The following is a 17566-nucleotide window of genomic DNA, read 5'->3' as shown; positions in this document are numbered from 1 at the left end:
GCACCAAGTTCTGATGACAGATTTCTAGTTGGCCTTCGGAAGTCAGCAATAATGATATGTAAATTAAATACAAAATGAAGCAACAGGAGGCCTAAAGCTGTTGACCACTACAAGAGTTTAAAATTCATTTATTTCACCTGTAAAGCAAAAACTACTTGGGGCTATCAAAAGACTTTTCTCCTGCACGTCAATAAAAGTGCATATGCATAATGCTAGGTATGAAAACAACCCTTGTAAGTACTTAGTTTTTTAAGGAAGCAGACTATTTGGTGATACACACTGTGCATGTATATTTATACTTTAAGTGAACAGCTGGCACTTCATAAGTTTTAATTGGAAAAGCATGCTTCTTAATCACAAAATAATAAAAGGCAATAGCAAGCCTAAAATCAAAACTCCCTCAGAGCTATTAAGCTATAGCTTTAATTTAAAATGGTACAGGATAGCAATAGGACAGTAAAAGAGTTTATAGCTGTATTTTCTATGCTATTGTTGGTACGAATTTGCCATCATTGATCAGGCTAGAACTCCATTAATTTTGCAAAAGCTCTGTCAGTTTCTTAAAGGAGGTAGTATAAAAAGGGTGCGATTTGAATAACGTGGCCTCATCTGGCTGTAAACATTTCAAACAATAGACATAAATATCTATGATAAAAAGTACTGTGGAAGAGATTATTCTAGAAATTGTTTTTATGAACTTGAAGAGAAAAAACAGTAGATACATTTAATATATTTACTTATTTGCATGTAGTTTAAACGATACAGAACAAGATTACTGTGTTAGAAATCCATGTACAATATAAAAACATTCGTTAGACATAAATTCACCATTCTGCTGACATTTGCAGTAACTGTTTAACCAAACTTAACTTCAGGTGTTTATAATATTTTTCATACATGAATCTTTGTATATGTGCAATGTTTCATTAACTACACAATGTGAAACCCTGATTTTTGTAGTTTTGCGTCACAATCTGAACATAATAGCTATTTGCATCTTAACACATTGGCTTTTTAATTAAGGCATCTTTGCTGTATAGTTTCTCAATAGTGCAAACAAAAACTGTCTTTAATTTGATTAAAACATAGAAGTAATTGAATATTCCAAAGTTCTTTTAATGTAATTGAAAGATAGTTGTGCATTTTGGAGTTCTCTTGTGAAAGAAAGATTTAAAAGCTCTTAATGCTGATTGCTTTTGTTGGTTCCTTATAACTGGTTCTGCTGTCTTGTCTTCATGACAGTATAATTCATCTTCTTTTATGTGATGTTGTAGTAAAATACAGTAGCATTTAAATGAATACCTAGTAACTGAGTGAATCCCAAATGCAGCAAAGGCATACAGTTTTCATAGTGCACTTTCACCTCACTGAAGTAAAAGCTGCTCCTACTAGACATTTTTCCACTTCAATGTGAAGTAGATTGTTAGGATTTTGTTAGTGGTTTCATTAAACAGCTTGACAGTTCAGTTCTCTTCTGCCAGTATTTCTCAAAAGGCTTTCAGAAATAGTACATATTTCAGGGATACTTTAGGGGATTGTTTCACCACATAAGCACACATAGTTTCCCAGTCATGTCAGTGTAGCTGTAATAAATAAGCATTTACATCCTAGAAGAAAAAAAAAAAAAGGAGAAAGTGTTTGTCACATTACTTATAGCTGTAACATCGACTGTATGTCTGAGGCAGGGTAACCAATCAGGACCTTAATACAAGAATAATTATGTATAGGCCAAATTTCAGAACAAGTTATCTTCAAGATTACTTGAATGCTTTCAATGGCATTTCTTTATGTACTAAAAAGCCCACAAGAACAGGGGGATTAGTTTCAAAAGCCATCAATTTAGTCCATTTTTCCTCTGCTCCCTGCATGCACAGGAAAGAAAATCATCATCATCAGATCATGTATTTGAAACATGTTTATTAAGATGATATTTCTTCACCCTATCCCTCCAACATTCTTGTACTACTTCCTTTTGCTTCTGACTTGTTCAGGTGGCCTTGGTCACAATCTGTCCTGATATACATTAAAAAGTAGGCAAATGAACAGAAAGGGAACCTGAATCCTAGAGAAACAAACTGACACTGGCTATAACTGCTATGTTGATCTATCAGAAGAACTAGGCAGTCTATATTACAAGCTCCCATTGCTCTACCAGCTGGGAGTTAGAACTCAGTTCTTCTGCATCCCTGCTGACTGAAACTCTGCAAGAAGTTTGTAATTATCCTTGTAGAGACATCAAAATTGAAGTCAGAGGTACACAGCAGTCCCAGAAGAACAAGAAATAACTTATTTGTTTGATACATCAAAGTGACAAATTCTGTAGCCGTAGAATTATAGATTCCACAAAGCTCCTTCAGATGTAAGTAAAGCATGCCATCTCCAAGTTCTTTTCAAGCTCACTCAAATCCTGCACATAACTAAGTGTCTGCTTTAAGTCCTTTCTCACTGTCTACCTTCATCAAGTCCCTCCATGTGGAGAGGTTTCTTACTCAGTGTAACTCTTGGTGCCCAACCTCCGAAAGCCATGTTTACAGAGATGAGTATCGTGAGCAGCAAGTCATGCATTTACCAGACACCCTCATTACATTACTGATACCACAACATACAGAGAAAGGTAAACAGGGATTCAGTTCAGATGGAGACACTCTTCTGCTCTCCACAAACTCATCATCTTCTCAGCATTAGGCCAGCAATAAGCTTTAGAATTTAGTATGCTGTCACTTGCCCCAGTCACTTGATGTGCAAATGCTAACAGCATTGCTGGGCTAAGACTCTCCATGCTGCATTACACTTACAACAATGGGTACAGCAGATTTCAGAGAAAACATCTGTCCTTTCACAGTCTACCTACTGATTTGGGCTCTTTTTTACATTAATTTTAAGGCTTATTACTATTAGCTATATTATTAAGGAGATGCTTTCTCTGTAAAGAAAGAAAAAAGCAGAAAAAAATTCATTGTTAGCATTATAAACCACACTGCTATTAGCATAGGGAATCCACTCCAGACTTCTGCAAAAATTGTGCAATATACTTGAGCATTAGTGGAAAATGAAGTAACCGTGTTTCTATCCGTCAATAGTTTAGCGTAAATAACATCAAATGAGAGGAATACTTCAAGTGATACAACTATGTTCATTACTAAACGCAACTGGAACTGGATTACCTTAGCTATATTACCAGTATATCCTGGAACCAGAGTAAGATGATTCTCCTGTTCCCATAATCCACTTAATTGTTGTTTTAAAATATGAATATTTCTGAAAAAGAATGAACAACATTTTATAACATATATACTACATTTCAGTAGACTTTTTGACTGAAACACATGATTAATACTGCATATAGACTTAGTCTATATGATAGATATTGCCACAGTATCAGAAAAAATTTGATCTAACTTCTACAGCATTTGTATAACCCCTGATATGACTATGTTCTACATGTATTAAAACCAGTAAAAACCCAAAAACATGACAATCCTCAAAGTAAGTTTCCAAATACCACCTGTGTCTTAAGAACAGAAGAACTTCTTTTAAGTACTTTTAAGCTTTTACTTTCAAATTATGAGTGTAATTTTTTTCTTTTGTAGATAAGGTGTGCTCCTACTGATCAAAGTTAACAGATTTTGAGATGGAATAAGCTACGGAAACACATTTAAATAGTTCCCAACACTATACTCACCCATCTTCTGCCTTTTCTGTATGTGCAGATAGTTCTGACCACCATCTTTTAATGACAGCCTGAAGCCAGTTTAAACCAACTATCACATACCTGAAACAACATATTTTACACATTATGCTTTTTTTTTTTTCACCCCCCCCCCCCCCCAATATCTACAGGTCAGCTAAAGTGTCAAGACAAATTGGTAAGCAGCTTAGAAAGCAACACATTTTCTATTCTGGAAGAAAAAATCTAGACAAATTGGCAAGTTTAAATACTTGCCTGTGTTTTCAATTTCAAAGTGGTAAACTGAAGCTCTTGTTGAAAAAGTAGAAATTCTTCAGGTATTTTGCCTGAAAAACTTTGTCTTGATTTCATGTTATAAGGCATACTAAAACCTCAGTGCTATTCCGTTTTACTGTTTAGGATAAATAAATCTGTGTAAGGGAAAGCCAGTCCCGCCCTGGTCCTTCACCTTCCAGAAAGGAGTTTTTGCACCACTGGTTTGTTAAAGGAGAAAGGTTCACAGGAAAGCTCCCCTTCAGGCAGGGGTTCCCTGAGAAAGGCAGGGTTGGGAGAAGGGGCAGAGGGAACAAGAGTCAGAGGACTAAACACTATTAATTTCTAGGGTACTGCATAGCCAGGAAGTAATAGTGTTTTGAACACATCCAAAACTGATACTTACTCTTCATATTTGCTTTTAAGCAGTGATTTCACTAAAGGCAAAAGATCTACACAGCAGCCAACTGAAACATATGGTTTTTCTTCCTGTAAACTTAAAAAACAAGATGTTTCAGAAGTGCTTGAACTTCAGCATGGTTATAGCAGATTCTTGTTCCCCACTTTTTGTTTGTACCTGTTTGTAAGCACAGGAAGGCAGTCTACTACTACTCCAAGATCCTGTATCCTAGAAACATTAAGAACAAAAATCAGAAGTGTTATTAGTAGAGCATAGGTTGAAGTATATGCTTCCACTATGATTTAAAGAATAAGTATAACAAAGTTACAACAGTTAAGGAACTCCTAAAAATACTGCAGCATATTTGGGATTGCTACCACTTTAAGAACATAAAAGAAGAGACACTCAGGTTACCTCACTAAGTAGGCTACCAGTTCACTTATACTTCTCCTTCTCCAAAAGGTTAAAGCTACATTCAGCCTCAGATTCCTGCTGAAAAGAACTTGAGCCATAGTTTCATGGTCCTGAGAAACCTGTATATTTTTGAAAATACAAAAGAAGTTCACCACAAGTTAAGTAGCCAGCAACAACACAATAAGCTGCTCTAATATAGTAATTTAGTATACAAAAATATACTTTCCTACCTGTATGCTGAGGAGTTTGTTTTTAGAATTTAGCTAACAGTGGCCTTAAAAACACAAATTTCCCTTAGAAGGGGGCACATATAGATTAAGACTACTTTACCCAAAAGCTACAAGAATAAGGTCTGTAGACACCTAAAGAGAGGTATCTAATAATTAGAGCATTCATGAGCATCAACCTATAATTCTCACCAACTTTGAGAACTTTTTACTTAGATGCTTATTAATTTTGACACAATTTAGACACAAGTAATTACATGTATTATTCTGTACTTTGACAGAAAAGCTTCATTTCTGAAAAAGCTTGTTCTCAGAATGAAGTTTAGGTATTTTATTAAAATAGACCTTGGATTGGAATGAACACTGCAGAGCCACTCACATCTCAAACCAGTTAAACAGTCATCTGTGGCCAGTGATCTGGTCTTTAGTTTCTCAGAGGATGAATCTTCCCCAGTCTTCATTTCCGCAACCTCTTTATTCTAGCTATTCTGATGCTCCTTCCTTGAAACCATCAAATTCAGTGGAGTGCAAGAGTGCCACAGACTTGTACCTCCAGCCCACTGGACTCTCAGGGCTCTCTCTCTTCATGGCAGCCCACACTTACAGTACCATGAAAAGACAGCATGGTGATAGTCTTCGATCTTATCTTCCCTGCCATGCCTCACTTTAAACACCTGCAGGCCTCAATGGGTAACAAACATCTATGGTGACAGAAACGGAAACTTCAACATTAAGGGACTTAAATGGCCTTCACTGTCACAAAACCTGTTTCATTCAAATATCTGACCTTTTAGCCAGTTTCAGAAGCTCTGCAAGCATTCACTGGATTTCATCAAGCAATCTTAACAAGAAATACAATCTTATACAAACACTTAAGTTAGTTTCATACACACTAAGCTGATACTGCTATTGAAAATGGTCCTATCCTACCTCACCAGCTTATTCCCATCCATAAACTAACACTTCCACACTTCCATAAACATGCATGTGGCCATGCATCATGCCAGATCATGAAACCTAACCAGGTCAAAACAATGTTTTCCTTTGGTGCTGGTACAATTTCAGCCCAGACTAGCCTGGCAGATCTGAGCTTCTGTGCTGACAGAAACATAGGGAAAAGTGGCAGGACTACTACTGTTAGCAACTGTATCACTGTAAACTGACAGATAAAGACTGTAAATCACAAGATCTGAGCCAATCTATATGTTAAGAAAATTAATCTCTTTGAAAACTTTCACAGCTAACCACAGAAAGAAGCTACCAGGAATACTTTTATTTTAAACTAAAGTTTCTTTAAACTCTACTTACCTCTGAAAAAAATCCACTATATTTGGATGAGGGGCCTTCTGTTTGAGATGAGCCAGAGTCACTAGAATTCAGCAAGTGTGTACGACTGTCGTGCAGTTTTGCTGGCAGATTCCCTGCGCAAGCCAGTTCATTTTCTTTATTTGCCATGTCACAGCCCCTAGATTTAGGGAACTGTTTCTTTCTGTAACAAGGCTTTGGAGTATAACAATGAACTTTTCTTTTACAATATACTACTTTGAAAAGAGAGAGGGGACTGGTCACTGTTTTTCCAACTGTTATTCTGCAATAATAAAGCAATATTTTAGTGAAGGTTACTCTAAACCTAAGCAAAACTTTGTGTTATTAAGTTAAAATATATCGTTATGAATTAATTCAACAACATTTTATCCGCAAGATATACCTTCAGGACACTTGGGTTATCACAAGTAAGAGCTACCACCAATATTTCTCCTGCTTTTATTAATGCAGAGACTCATTATTATGGAAGTGGACACAAGAACCAAGTATTGTCAGTAAAATTAAGACCTATCTTCCATTTGTGTCTGCTTGGCTGTTGTAATAGATTTAAACTGCTTCTTCCTCCCTCTCACTTGAAACTCATACTCTACACAGCACAGCCCTCCTACCTGTTTGTGTATGAAGCCAGCTGTTTTGGAGATTTCTTACCCTGGGAGAAAGGGAATAGAGAAGAAAAAAGCTGTATTACTAAAAAGGCTCAAACACTCCCACAGTTTGTCAAAAAGAAGTCTTGCTTTACCATGGCCTAAGTTTAGCACAGATTCCCTCCCTTCCACCCACTCTTCCTATTCTGCAACTGAAGCACAGCTACATTAACCTTCCTATAAACAAGTATTTCAGTGACCTACAGATGGACTAGCTCTGCCACAGCTGTCCTTGAAGCACCATGGTCAGCTGTAGGCTCAGGGTATCTTTGGCAAGAGGCAGAATTGTGACATCAGAGACAGATTCTTTAGTTACTAGCAAATTAAAAACTGTGACTAATATAAAAAGCCTACTGGAATCTAATGGCAAATTGCATTACTTGTCTCACGTATACATTTAAAGGCTCATAATACAGCAGATGCTAGTATTGGTAAGGATGACAGCAGAACATTTCCCCACCAAAGCACAACAACAACAACAAAAAAATCAAGACTGCTGTAGACAACACCAGCTTGATTATCCTGAATTCATTCATATGAAACAGATTAGCACCCTGACACCAGTTAGGCTGCATAGAACAGGGATATCCTAGAGGAATCACAAAATTCATTAAAGGTTGTGCCACACATTTAGCAAAACCTTTGAAAATTAAGCAACACAATTTGAAGATGAATTTCTGAAGACTTTTTTTATACAGTAGTCTTCAACATTTTAAAGCTTCATGTAATGAAGATGAGTTGAATTGTGACATTCTGGTCTACTTTTTTTCATTAGTAAACAAATTATTAAAAATAAAAAAAGCACTAAGATGCTCAAGTTAGAAATATGTATTTTCATATAAACAGGTACTACGCTGATATACTGCAGGCATTTCAACTTGAAAATTTACACTACTGTTAACATTTACGTTATGCGCATCAGCAAAACAATGCTATGATGTTTTTTGTTAACACTGAGTCATAAAATACATAATTTCAATAAGCAAACAGACAGAGCATATTGGCACCTTCACCACTGTTTGAAGCTATCTTACAGTGTTTACCTCCCTAGTGCTTCCTTCGTACTCCACTGCCTTACTCTTCAGCCAGTAACACAGGTAAGAGGTTATGAGAAAATGTTTCTGACTAGCAAGAATCCAGTGAAAGTATATGTGTTACTAGACAATGTGGTAGATCAAGCTGTATGATAACAAGATGACAGGTCCGTTCCAATGCAAGTATTTCACCTACTCCACCTCTCACTTGTGCCATATAGCTCTCTTGGCAAGAGAGACCTTTTTGATGATAGAATTCCTCTACTGAAACAGTTCTTGGCTAGACTGCAGAAAAGCAGGCATGAGTAAAACCGTATCAGTACCTACTGTTCACATGGACGATATAATGCATGTATCTGTGCAGACACTGCCTGTGCCTATTAGAATGCACAGTTTTCATAATATAATTGCTGTTCAAGCTAAAGTTCTATTGCACATCTAAACATGAAATGCCCAATAGTGCTGTGCTTCTACTTTTAGACTGCTCAGAACTACGAACTTGTTTGAATGTTTACTTCAGTTGCAACAGAGGACATAAAAAAACCTGCTTACCTCCTTCATGATCTTTTTAGTGGAAGAAGAGATTCTTTTTCTGGGGAGATCAATGGGATGACCTTCGATATGCAATACTTTCTGTTTTCTAACATTGTGGGCTTCAGATGCCATAATCTCTCAAATCCCTGTTTTCAAGGGAAAGATATTCAGTTATATTTTCTAAAACATTCAGTCAACTTTCTTCAAATGCAGCTGGCAAAACCAGTTAAAAGAGTTCAACTGTTGGCAAGATGTTCCATCATATACATAATCCAAGACATCATCCTTTAGCAAATGTTAGCTGGAGGCCTTATCATTAGTAACATGCTGATGAGCACTTCAAAATTCCTATTTAGTTTTCCAAAAAAGAAAACAAAAACAAGCCCCCCCAAAGAAAGAGAGGCAGGGATCTTGTTTTCAGACCAGCTTAGTACACCTGCACTAAGGGGTGCCACACAGACAAGAATTCAAGTAAAGAATAAGGCAATTTATGAGACTCTTTCCTCCACATCTCACACTATGAATTTCATCTGACACCTAGAGAAAAATAATTGGTCCCACAACTGTTTCCAAGTGAGGAAAGGCAGCTAAATAGAAATAATCCCTGTTTTTCAGGAAGAAGGCAAACTTTATCAAAATAGCAAAGGTTAAAAAATGGAAATGAAAGATCTCCCTTAATTTATTGACAAATCCACCCCCCGCCCATTTTTCTCAGCATATAACTTTGGCTATTTTTCATATTAAAAAAAAGTCTTTATTCCACAGTTAACCAATAAGAAAATGTCTAAAGTACTTTGTCTTGAAGTATGCAAATATTTCTACAAGAATCAAACCCAAGATTGAGACACTTGTACATATGGTTTTGCATTTTTTGTAAGTGATTCAGAAAATCCATTGCTTGAGACTGGATTAAAAAACTACATCATCATGGAGCACTATTCTTAAAATGTTTTAGCAAGACATCCTACCTTACTTTTAAAAACCAACCACTTACTCTAATTTTATTGTTTTCCCCTAAATGGCAACACTCTGGTCCCAATATGAGTGCCCCAATCTCTCCCCTCCGCCTTTAGTACCAAGAGTCCTATCTCTTTTCCTCTATGTAGCAGATTTATCCCACATTAAGAACTTGAGTATTTAAAACACTAAGACACTAAGCACTGAAAAAGCCAGATGGGAAACAGCTTATTAGCCACAGAAGATCTTTCAATGCAGTAGCTAAAGGCCATCAAATAAAACAAACAGGTAGCAGGCTCAAAACAAAGTAGAAGGTGTATTCTTCATATAATGCACATTAAATTCCATATTGTAGGATGCAGTGGAAGCAAAAAAATTCTTCAAATGCTTCAGTTTTCTTTAGAACAGGATCAGTACTAAAGAATCTCATTTGAGATCTTGACAGAAACCCTTACCCTATAAGATAGGAACATGGAGCCCTCAGACCAACAATTTCAGCAAGCACTGTGAATGGTAGCATTATTTAGGGCAAGACTTTTAACAGTTGGCAGTCCATACTTTTCCAGATACAAGGCTCACTTAAGACTGGTTCATTAACTTGACTCTTTTCCTGCATACTATGGGATGGTAACAGAATAGTTGTCACCCTGTGAGCTCTCCACACTTCCAAGGCTTCCAGCCACCAGGCTTATTAATAAATAATAAAAAAGTATTTTTTTCCTGAATTTTAGAAGAAACCACAAGAACAAACAACTTCTCTGCTTATCAGATTGGTTAAAACCATTATTTGGACTCAAAATGGGCTGTATGTTACAATTTGAACTTGGAGCACAACACAAAGGCAAACAACTGGACTTTTGAAGAAAAGCCCAATCCAACAACCCTAAAATCCAAACAAATCCAGCCTTGTATTCAGGCTAATGATGAAGGCAGAAAGCTAGGAGGACCTGGAAAAAAAAAAATCTTGATTTTTTTTTTTTTTTTTTGCATCCCCTGTTTGAGAATGTTGCTGAGGGGAAAGCAATAAACTCCAGAAGAATAGGGAGGACAACCTGCAACCACCAGCACTAAACTCCATAGAATCATCCCGTCAGATGCTAAAAAAATCCATAATCTCTGTTCCTGAAGAATCATTTTTGCGACTACTCGTGTAACACACTGACAGCTTACAACTCTTCATGCAAAAGAGTGACCTTGCTTGCTTGTTTAATAAATGATCTCAAACTACCCTCCTCTTTCATGCTAAACAGTAAGCAAGAATCTGACCTCCAGTATATGACAGCACTGTTGAACTAGAATGCTTTTTACTTAATAGAAGTGTAAAATATCAGAAGGCTAGAAAGAAATGTCTTACCGAGAAAACTCAATTAGCATATCTGTGTTTAATATCGGGCTCTAAAGAGCCTAAGATAACATCTCAAAATACCTGAACTGGAAAGAGATCATCCTGGAGGGAAGGAAGTTCCCTACAAAAAGCTGAATATGTTCAAGAAAAACGAAGAGAATTACACACTTTGACAAATTTGATACAAGAACATAATGCCCCCTAGTCTCCCAGTTGAAACAGGAAACGACAACAAAACTATCAATTCTTTCTTTAAAGACTGGCAACAGAAACCCAAAAGGCCAACAGATGATCAGATATAAAGGAACATTTGACGAAGTGAAGTAAAATTGCAGTAAAATCCTTAGGTCTTTGTTCACTGTCCTACAGTTCAGAGAGGTTTCCATAGTTTAACCTGTTTTGTGAGGGTCTCTGATGATGCAGAAGTAGCAGTGAACAGATAAACAGTAATAAAATAGCTGTGTTGTTAACCAAGGTGAAGAACCTCTCCCTTAGAGCTGACAAAGGGCCTAAAGAAATCAGGTGTGGAAAATACAGTCAGTATTTAAAGATAGCCTCAAGGAAGATCCAGACTGACATCCCTGTTGTGCAAATTAGTAAACAACGTAATCAAGAATAGAATTAGTGGACAAACGAATAATATATTGGGAAAGATTCAACCTGGCTGTTGTGAAGGCAAGTCCTGCCCTGCAAAATTAATGGAATTCATTGAAAGTATGAAGTAGTACAACATGGATGAAGGACAGCTAAATGATAGAGTCTGCCTGAGATTCCAAAAAGCTTCCAGAAGTCCCTCACTTAAATCTCTTGAGGAAACTAAGCAACCAAGTGATAAGAGGGAAAGTTTTTGCCTGGAGAAATAGCTAAGAAACAGTGATAAACTGTCTAAGCGGTTCCCACACTGAAGGCGGCCACCACAGGAATCCCGCAGAAAACCTGCACTGGTTTATGCTGTTCAATATATTCATACATTACCTCACAAAGGGGATGAGTAGTTAAATGATGAAGAGCGTTGACAATACAAAGTTATACCAGACACTGAAGATGAGGGCTAACTGAAGAAGTAGAGAAGGACTGTGATGTACAATAAACAGAAACAATGATTATAGATTAATATAAAGCAAAGCCTGTGTGTCTACAGGCGTGAGGAAATTCTGGATTCCCATATAGAATCACAGGCTCCAAGCTAATAATTGCCACCCACAACAAGATCTGGATATATGACAGTTTACTTTAGATCATTTGGATTGCTCAGTGCTCCACATGGATCAATAAATAGTTAGAAAAATAAACAGAACACTGTTGTGACAGTGTATAGAACTAATTTGTGCCTGCATTTCAAATACTGAATGCAGGTTTAGTCCTCTTCCCTTCAAAAAACCCCCCCAAAACTCAAAAGACTTCTGAGTAAAGTGAAAAAGAGCTCAGACAAAGGGAAGTTAAAAAAGTATGGAATACCTTCCATACAATCAACAACTGAATAAATCAGGCCTTTTCAGTCTGGAAAGGAGGCTACTTACAGCAGAGAGGGGAAATAAGACAAAAGCCTACAAAATGAGTGGCTTGGAGAAGCTGCATAGAGTTTGTTCACTGTCTTGCCCAATATAAGAATGAAGGGTCAAAAGACACTAGCTGAAGGCAGGTTCAAAACTAACAAAAGGGGGTGGCTCTTTGTGCAAAGTGTAATCAAGCTGAACTTGCCACAGGATGTTGTGGACCCAAATGTTTACATAGGTTCAAGGGTAGACTGTGCAAATTCATAAAAAAAGAAATACACTGAAAGTGATTAGTTACAGAAACACAGTCCAGGTAGCCCAGGGACAGAGCAGAACACAACACAAGAATCTGGTACATCCAAACCTAATACTGCTATAATAAACTTAGTCCACATCTCATGAAACCTGCTTCCAAAGGCTTAGTAACGCAGAATAAAATGCTAGCTGGCCAGCAATTAAAAAGACAAATGCTAGAGGATGAAAGGCACTTTACAACTTTCATTTCCTATCTGCTATCAGAGATCATCATCTAGGGATAGCTAATTAGACACTACCACCCACTGTTACTTTGGGATATATATGGAGGATTTTTAAACTGGCATTGGATACTAATTGGTACAGGATCAAACCACCTATACCTTAACATCTCGAATTTTTGACTATTCCTTTGTGATGAGCACAGCTAGTTGTACTTGTTCAGAACAATCTGTTATACCGTCTCATCAAGGCCAATGCAACTGCTTTGCTTTACAACATTATAAAAATAAACTAAGGATAGAATGCAAGTCCCTTCAGCTCTGCCTTAGCCCTTCATCATACAAGCCTAACTGTTTTACAACTGTAGCAAAGTAGACTGCAAATCTGAACAGAGATGCACAATTTCATTATGATAGGCTCACGTTCCACCCATTTCCCCTGCCCCACGGGTGACTTCTTGTAGCAGATGCTAACCCTCCTTCCTCCCCCTTTTAGTCTCCTCAATTTTCAGGAAACAGAAGGACTAGAGTAACAGCAGCCATATATCCTGATAAATCAGCTCATTTGTGCCCACAGTCCATAGACAGTACCTGGGCAAATTTTTCTTGATGGCTCTACGGCTATTTTCTAACTCTGATCTCTCCCAGATGCAATACAACTCTTCAAGTCATACCAGAATCAAGCAAAGAGAGTCAGCACTAAAACGCTTTCAAGTGCATATCTATCAAAGGCAAGTATTAACAACTCTGCCACTCCCTCCCATCGCCCTGTGTTCTGGGCACGGCCCCCAGAGAGGGACAAACTTTTCTTTGCATGTTATGTAATCTACACATGTATTAACATAACATTAATTTCTTACAGAACACAGACTGGAGTACTTTGCATGACAGCAAAGAAATGTAAAATAGCTAGATTTCTTAAGTCATCAGCAATACCCTTTAAAACAAACATTCTTCCTGTCCTACTCTTTGCCCAAATTCTTAACAGCTATTTTTTCCTGTAGCATTCCATGTACACTAGCCATTGCAGATGTTCCTGTATTAAAAGAACATCCACCCCATATTAAATCAAGTGCAAGTTCAAGGATGACAATATTAAACTCAGATGAAAGAGTTAATTAATTGTTACTCCCCAAGGAGAGGAGTTCATGCTTTGAAAGCATTCAAAATAGGTATACATCAGGGAACCAGTAATGGTCAACTAATTTCACTAGTCATTATCAGATTTAAAAAGCTCATGAGAAACTTCCAAGGATGGTTATTCCAAATTTACTTCCAAAAGGGTAATTTGTCTACAAAAATAAATTAGCACTATCTTATGATGTAGAAGTGATTCTGTAAGCTTGGCATAATTTCCTTTCAGCTCTGACGAATGTTACAGAATCCATCTGTCCCTCAGTTTTAGATGGCTTCCACATCCTTTGAATATGAAATGGGGTGGTGGTGTTTTTTTTAAAAAAACCCTCTTTTTTTAGTAATTTATGCCCTGACAGTTACTAGGTGTTAAATACTGCATTGTCTCTAAAAAAAGCAAAGTACAAGATTCTAAGGAGTAGGTTAATGCAAAATTTTTCTGCAACACTATAAAAAGTGTGTGTTAAATGCCAGCAGGATGCAATTTTTTAATGTGCTATACCTGTCAGGCCGTTTGTTCCAGTTTAAAGTTTCATGTGCGGACAAAAATGACAGGAATTTCATTAAATTTGCAGTAAAGACAAATACTATTTGAGTAACTAGTAATAAGCTATAAAATTAGCTTATTCCTACAATTTAAGCTCATTTTCCTATTACTCTTACATATGGAATTTGTATGTGGCCCAGTGGCACAAGCAGTCATGATGAACCTCTGCAAATGACCACAAGTCAGAGTTTTAAGTTTATTGAGGATGAATCCAGGTATGAGTTAGCTCTCCTTGTGGAGCTAGCCTAAGAGTCTAATAACTGAATGTTATTCACATTCTGGAAAAAAATATTTTCTAGAAAAAAGTCAAATAAACAAGTACCCAGTTTTCTACAGATATGTTAAGCTGCCATAAAGTAGTATTGCTTGTCAGTGTTTTAGTCCTTTCTAATGTCATCCTTCACTAATGAAAAGATGCTTTTTGCCTGTTGATTTTCACTTATGAACACTCTAGGAATGATAAGGTTGGAAAAGCTCTATTATTAACATTATCTGAGAGCTGTTATATAGGAACTAAAGCTCCAATACACTGAAGCTCCCACATTAATATTTTACACAAGCTTTAAGAAACTACTCATGAATAAATTTTTTTCTATTCATTGCTCAACCCAAAGAGCTTCAAAAACCTGCAACAAGAATTTTAAATTCAAACCTAGAGAAAGACATATTGGAAAACCCCCCTCAAGCTCCAGACTCAGTGGAGGCATGGGTACCCACGTCATCCCCACTTGGCTGAACATAGTCTGTGACTACATTTCACATAGCTTGGGATCACACGACTTATGTTACCCTCAAATACGCTTCTATTATTGACTGTGGTCTGTTTATAGTATTTAAAAAGCCTTCTGAATTCATACTCAAGCTCCTTACCCTGGGACCAACATACAAAACTATTAAAATAAAAAAAAAGCTTATTTAAATGATTCCAATGGAAATCTATTGAAAAGAGAAATTTCAAAACTGGGAGAGAAAATATATATACACTACTATAATAATACATACATAGCAGTATACTCACATACATGATTTTTTAATCTGTACATATAAAATACCTTAATAATATTATTTCTAAGATATTATAATGAAATTCTGAGTTATAAAGTTTAGGAATTCAAACCAATGGTAACTTGAGGTCAATGAAATAATATTACAGAAATTTTCATCAAAACTATATGCACTGATAATATGAAATTAAAGTGACAGCTTTTGACTAGAACAATTTGTTCTTTTCAATCAGCAAGGTCAAAGAGGCACTAACCTGCCTTCTGTTATGCTTTAGTTCTACTAAACATGGGTAACTATCTTTTTTTTTTTCCCTGATTACCGCCAGAGAATAGAAGGAACAAAAAAACCAGGTGAGTGGGAAAAGCAAAATTTATGTTCCAAGGAGAGATGGAAGAAAGCTGTTTTTAAGCAAACTGACTTAACCTTGCTCCAAAGCACAGCATGTTACAAAAACAGCAACAAAAAGTTTCTAAAACAACCTCCCAATCTCTCTCCTTAACAGACCTCACTATTCAGAATTTCTTCATTTTAGATCTACATTCAACAACATGCCAAACTACTCCAGCACAACAGTGGAAAAAAAAATTTGAAGGCTTTTTAACGAAGTAATTAATATAGAATCTGATCTTCAAGCATCTGAAGATCCCCCCCCCCCCCCTTTCTTCTCCCACTGGAATCTGTCACACCCAGGGAATAAAATCCACCAGCAGGCCTCACATCTAGCTCGTTATCCTCCCTTTCGGCAGCACTAAAACCTTTCCTACTCCCCTTGCATTTATCTACCATTGCACACGCTTGCTTTGAGCTGTGGCTGATGTCACCATTTTAGAAAAGACAAAACTGCCAGAACTCGCTCGCTGAAGACTGCAAGTACTGAAGACAGCTGTGCCGCAGGCCGGTCGGTGGGCGTGGGGGTATCCCCGCACCGGCGCAGCCGAGGTCTCCGCGGTGCCGGACGGCGCAGGCTTGGCGGGGGCCGCCGCGGGAGCGGGAAGAAGGCAGCTCCGCTCCCCCACCGGCGGCCCGCCCCCGGCCCCCGGCCCGCATGCCGGGCGGGGCGCCCCGGAGCGGCACCTGGCCCCGGCCAGGCACAGCGCGGCCCGGGCCGCGCCGCCCGCCCCGCTCCCCCAGAGCCGGCGGCGAACGGGAGGCGGAAGGCCTCGCCGAAGATTCCCTCGCCCCCGGTTTCCCAGCGGCCGGGGACGCGCCCCGGTCCAGCAGGGGCCCTCCTGGCCACTAGGGACCCCGCCCGCAGCCGGCTCGAAGCGCCAGCTTCTCGGCCGCGGCCCTGGGAGCCTTCACCCCTCCACACTCACCCGCTGCTCATGGTACCGGGCCGGGCCACGCCGAGGGGGGGAGGAGGAGCCACGGACACCTACCACCGGGGCCCAGCGCCCGGAGCCTGCGCCATTCAAACGGCGGCGCGCTGCATGCTGGGCCTAGCCGCGCCACGCCCCACCGGCTGCACCGCGCGGCGCGGGCACGCGGCGCCCTCTGGCGGCCGCGCCGCCACCTCCCAGCGGCCGCGGGCGTGTCCGCCGCCGGGGCGGTGGCTGCCGCCTCACGCCCCGCCCCGCCCCGCCCCGCCCCGCCTGCCTCCTGCGGCTGGGCTGCTCGATAAGCCTCTTAGGGCCGGCTGCTTCCGTGTGTAGCGAGGTCGCTCGTCGGGGCAGGTCTGCCTTCGCCCCGGCGCCCACGCTGCCGCAGCCGCCCTGCCACGGGCCGCCTCCGGCTGTCTGCCGGGCCGAGTGCGCCCCGGGGCCGCCAGCCCCCTGGCCTGACCGTGCCTCACCTGTGCCGGTCGGGTCCGGCTTCCTGTTGGGAAAAGCTCCTCGTTCTCCACCACCTCCCCGCCCGGAGTGGAGCCTCCTCAGGCCCAGGCTGGGTTCGGCCGGCGTCCTCGCTTCACAGGTCGTGCCCGGTCTCACAGGTCTCGGGCCCTGGCACTGCAGCAGCACCTGTGGAGAAGGCGCTAAGGCAGGCCACCTCTTAAGCTGGCTCAACAGGCGTCATGCAGAACTGCATCAGAACTGCAGCTGTCACTTACGCCGATGGTGTTGAGCGCGGTGCTGCATTCCAGCTTGGTG

General features: G+C 39.6%; 1 protein-coding gene across 1 annotated transcript; it reads right to left on the bottom strand.

Moving 5' to 3' along the window:
• Positions 1-313: 313 nt before the first annotated feature.
• Positions 314-16859, bottom strand: KATNBL1 (katanin regulatory subunit B1 like 1). The gene is made up of 10 exons (XM_050898179.1): positions 16796-16859; positions 8538-8665; positions 6916-6956; positions 6290-6569; positions 4755-4873; positions 4518-4568; positions 4347-4436; positions 3683-3772; positions 3165-3258; positions 314-1607 (listed from the first exon to the last, which is right to left on the bottom strand). The coding sequence occupies exons 2-10, from the start codon at positions 8649-8651 to the stop codon at positions 1575-1577; spliced, it is 912 nt and encodes a 303-aa protein (XP_050754136.1). The 5' UTR covers positions 8652-8665; positions 16796-16859; the 3' UTR covers positions 314-1574.
• Positions 16860-17566: the final 707 nt, after the last annotated feature.

This window comes from Gymnogyps californianus, chromosome 5 (genome assembly GCF_018139145.2).
Source record: "Gymnogyps californianus isolate 813 chromosome 5, ASM1813914v2, whole genome shotgun sequence".
In the NCBI taxonomy this organism is placed as follows: Eukaryota; Metazoa; Chordata; class Aves; order Accipitriformes; family Cathartidae; genus Gymnogyps; species Gymnogyps californianus.
The sequence above is the reverse complement of the archived record's forward strand: the minus strand, read 5'-3'. Positions and strand labels throughout refer to the sequence as shown.

Coding starts and splice junctions, on each gene's coding strand:
- KATNBL1 (XM_050898179.1), bottom strand. CDS start 8,651: ATGGCATCTGAAGCCCACAATGTTAGAAAACAGAAAGTATTGCATATC. Junction 4,569..4,754: donor CTGGTAGCCTACTTAGTGAG/GTAACCTGAGTG, acceptor TAATGTTTCTAG/GATACAGGATCTTGGAGTAG. Junction 3,259..3,682: donor ACAGAAAAGGCAGAAGATGG/GTGAGTATAGTG, acceptor ATTCTTTTTCAG/AAATATTCATATTTTAAAAC.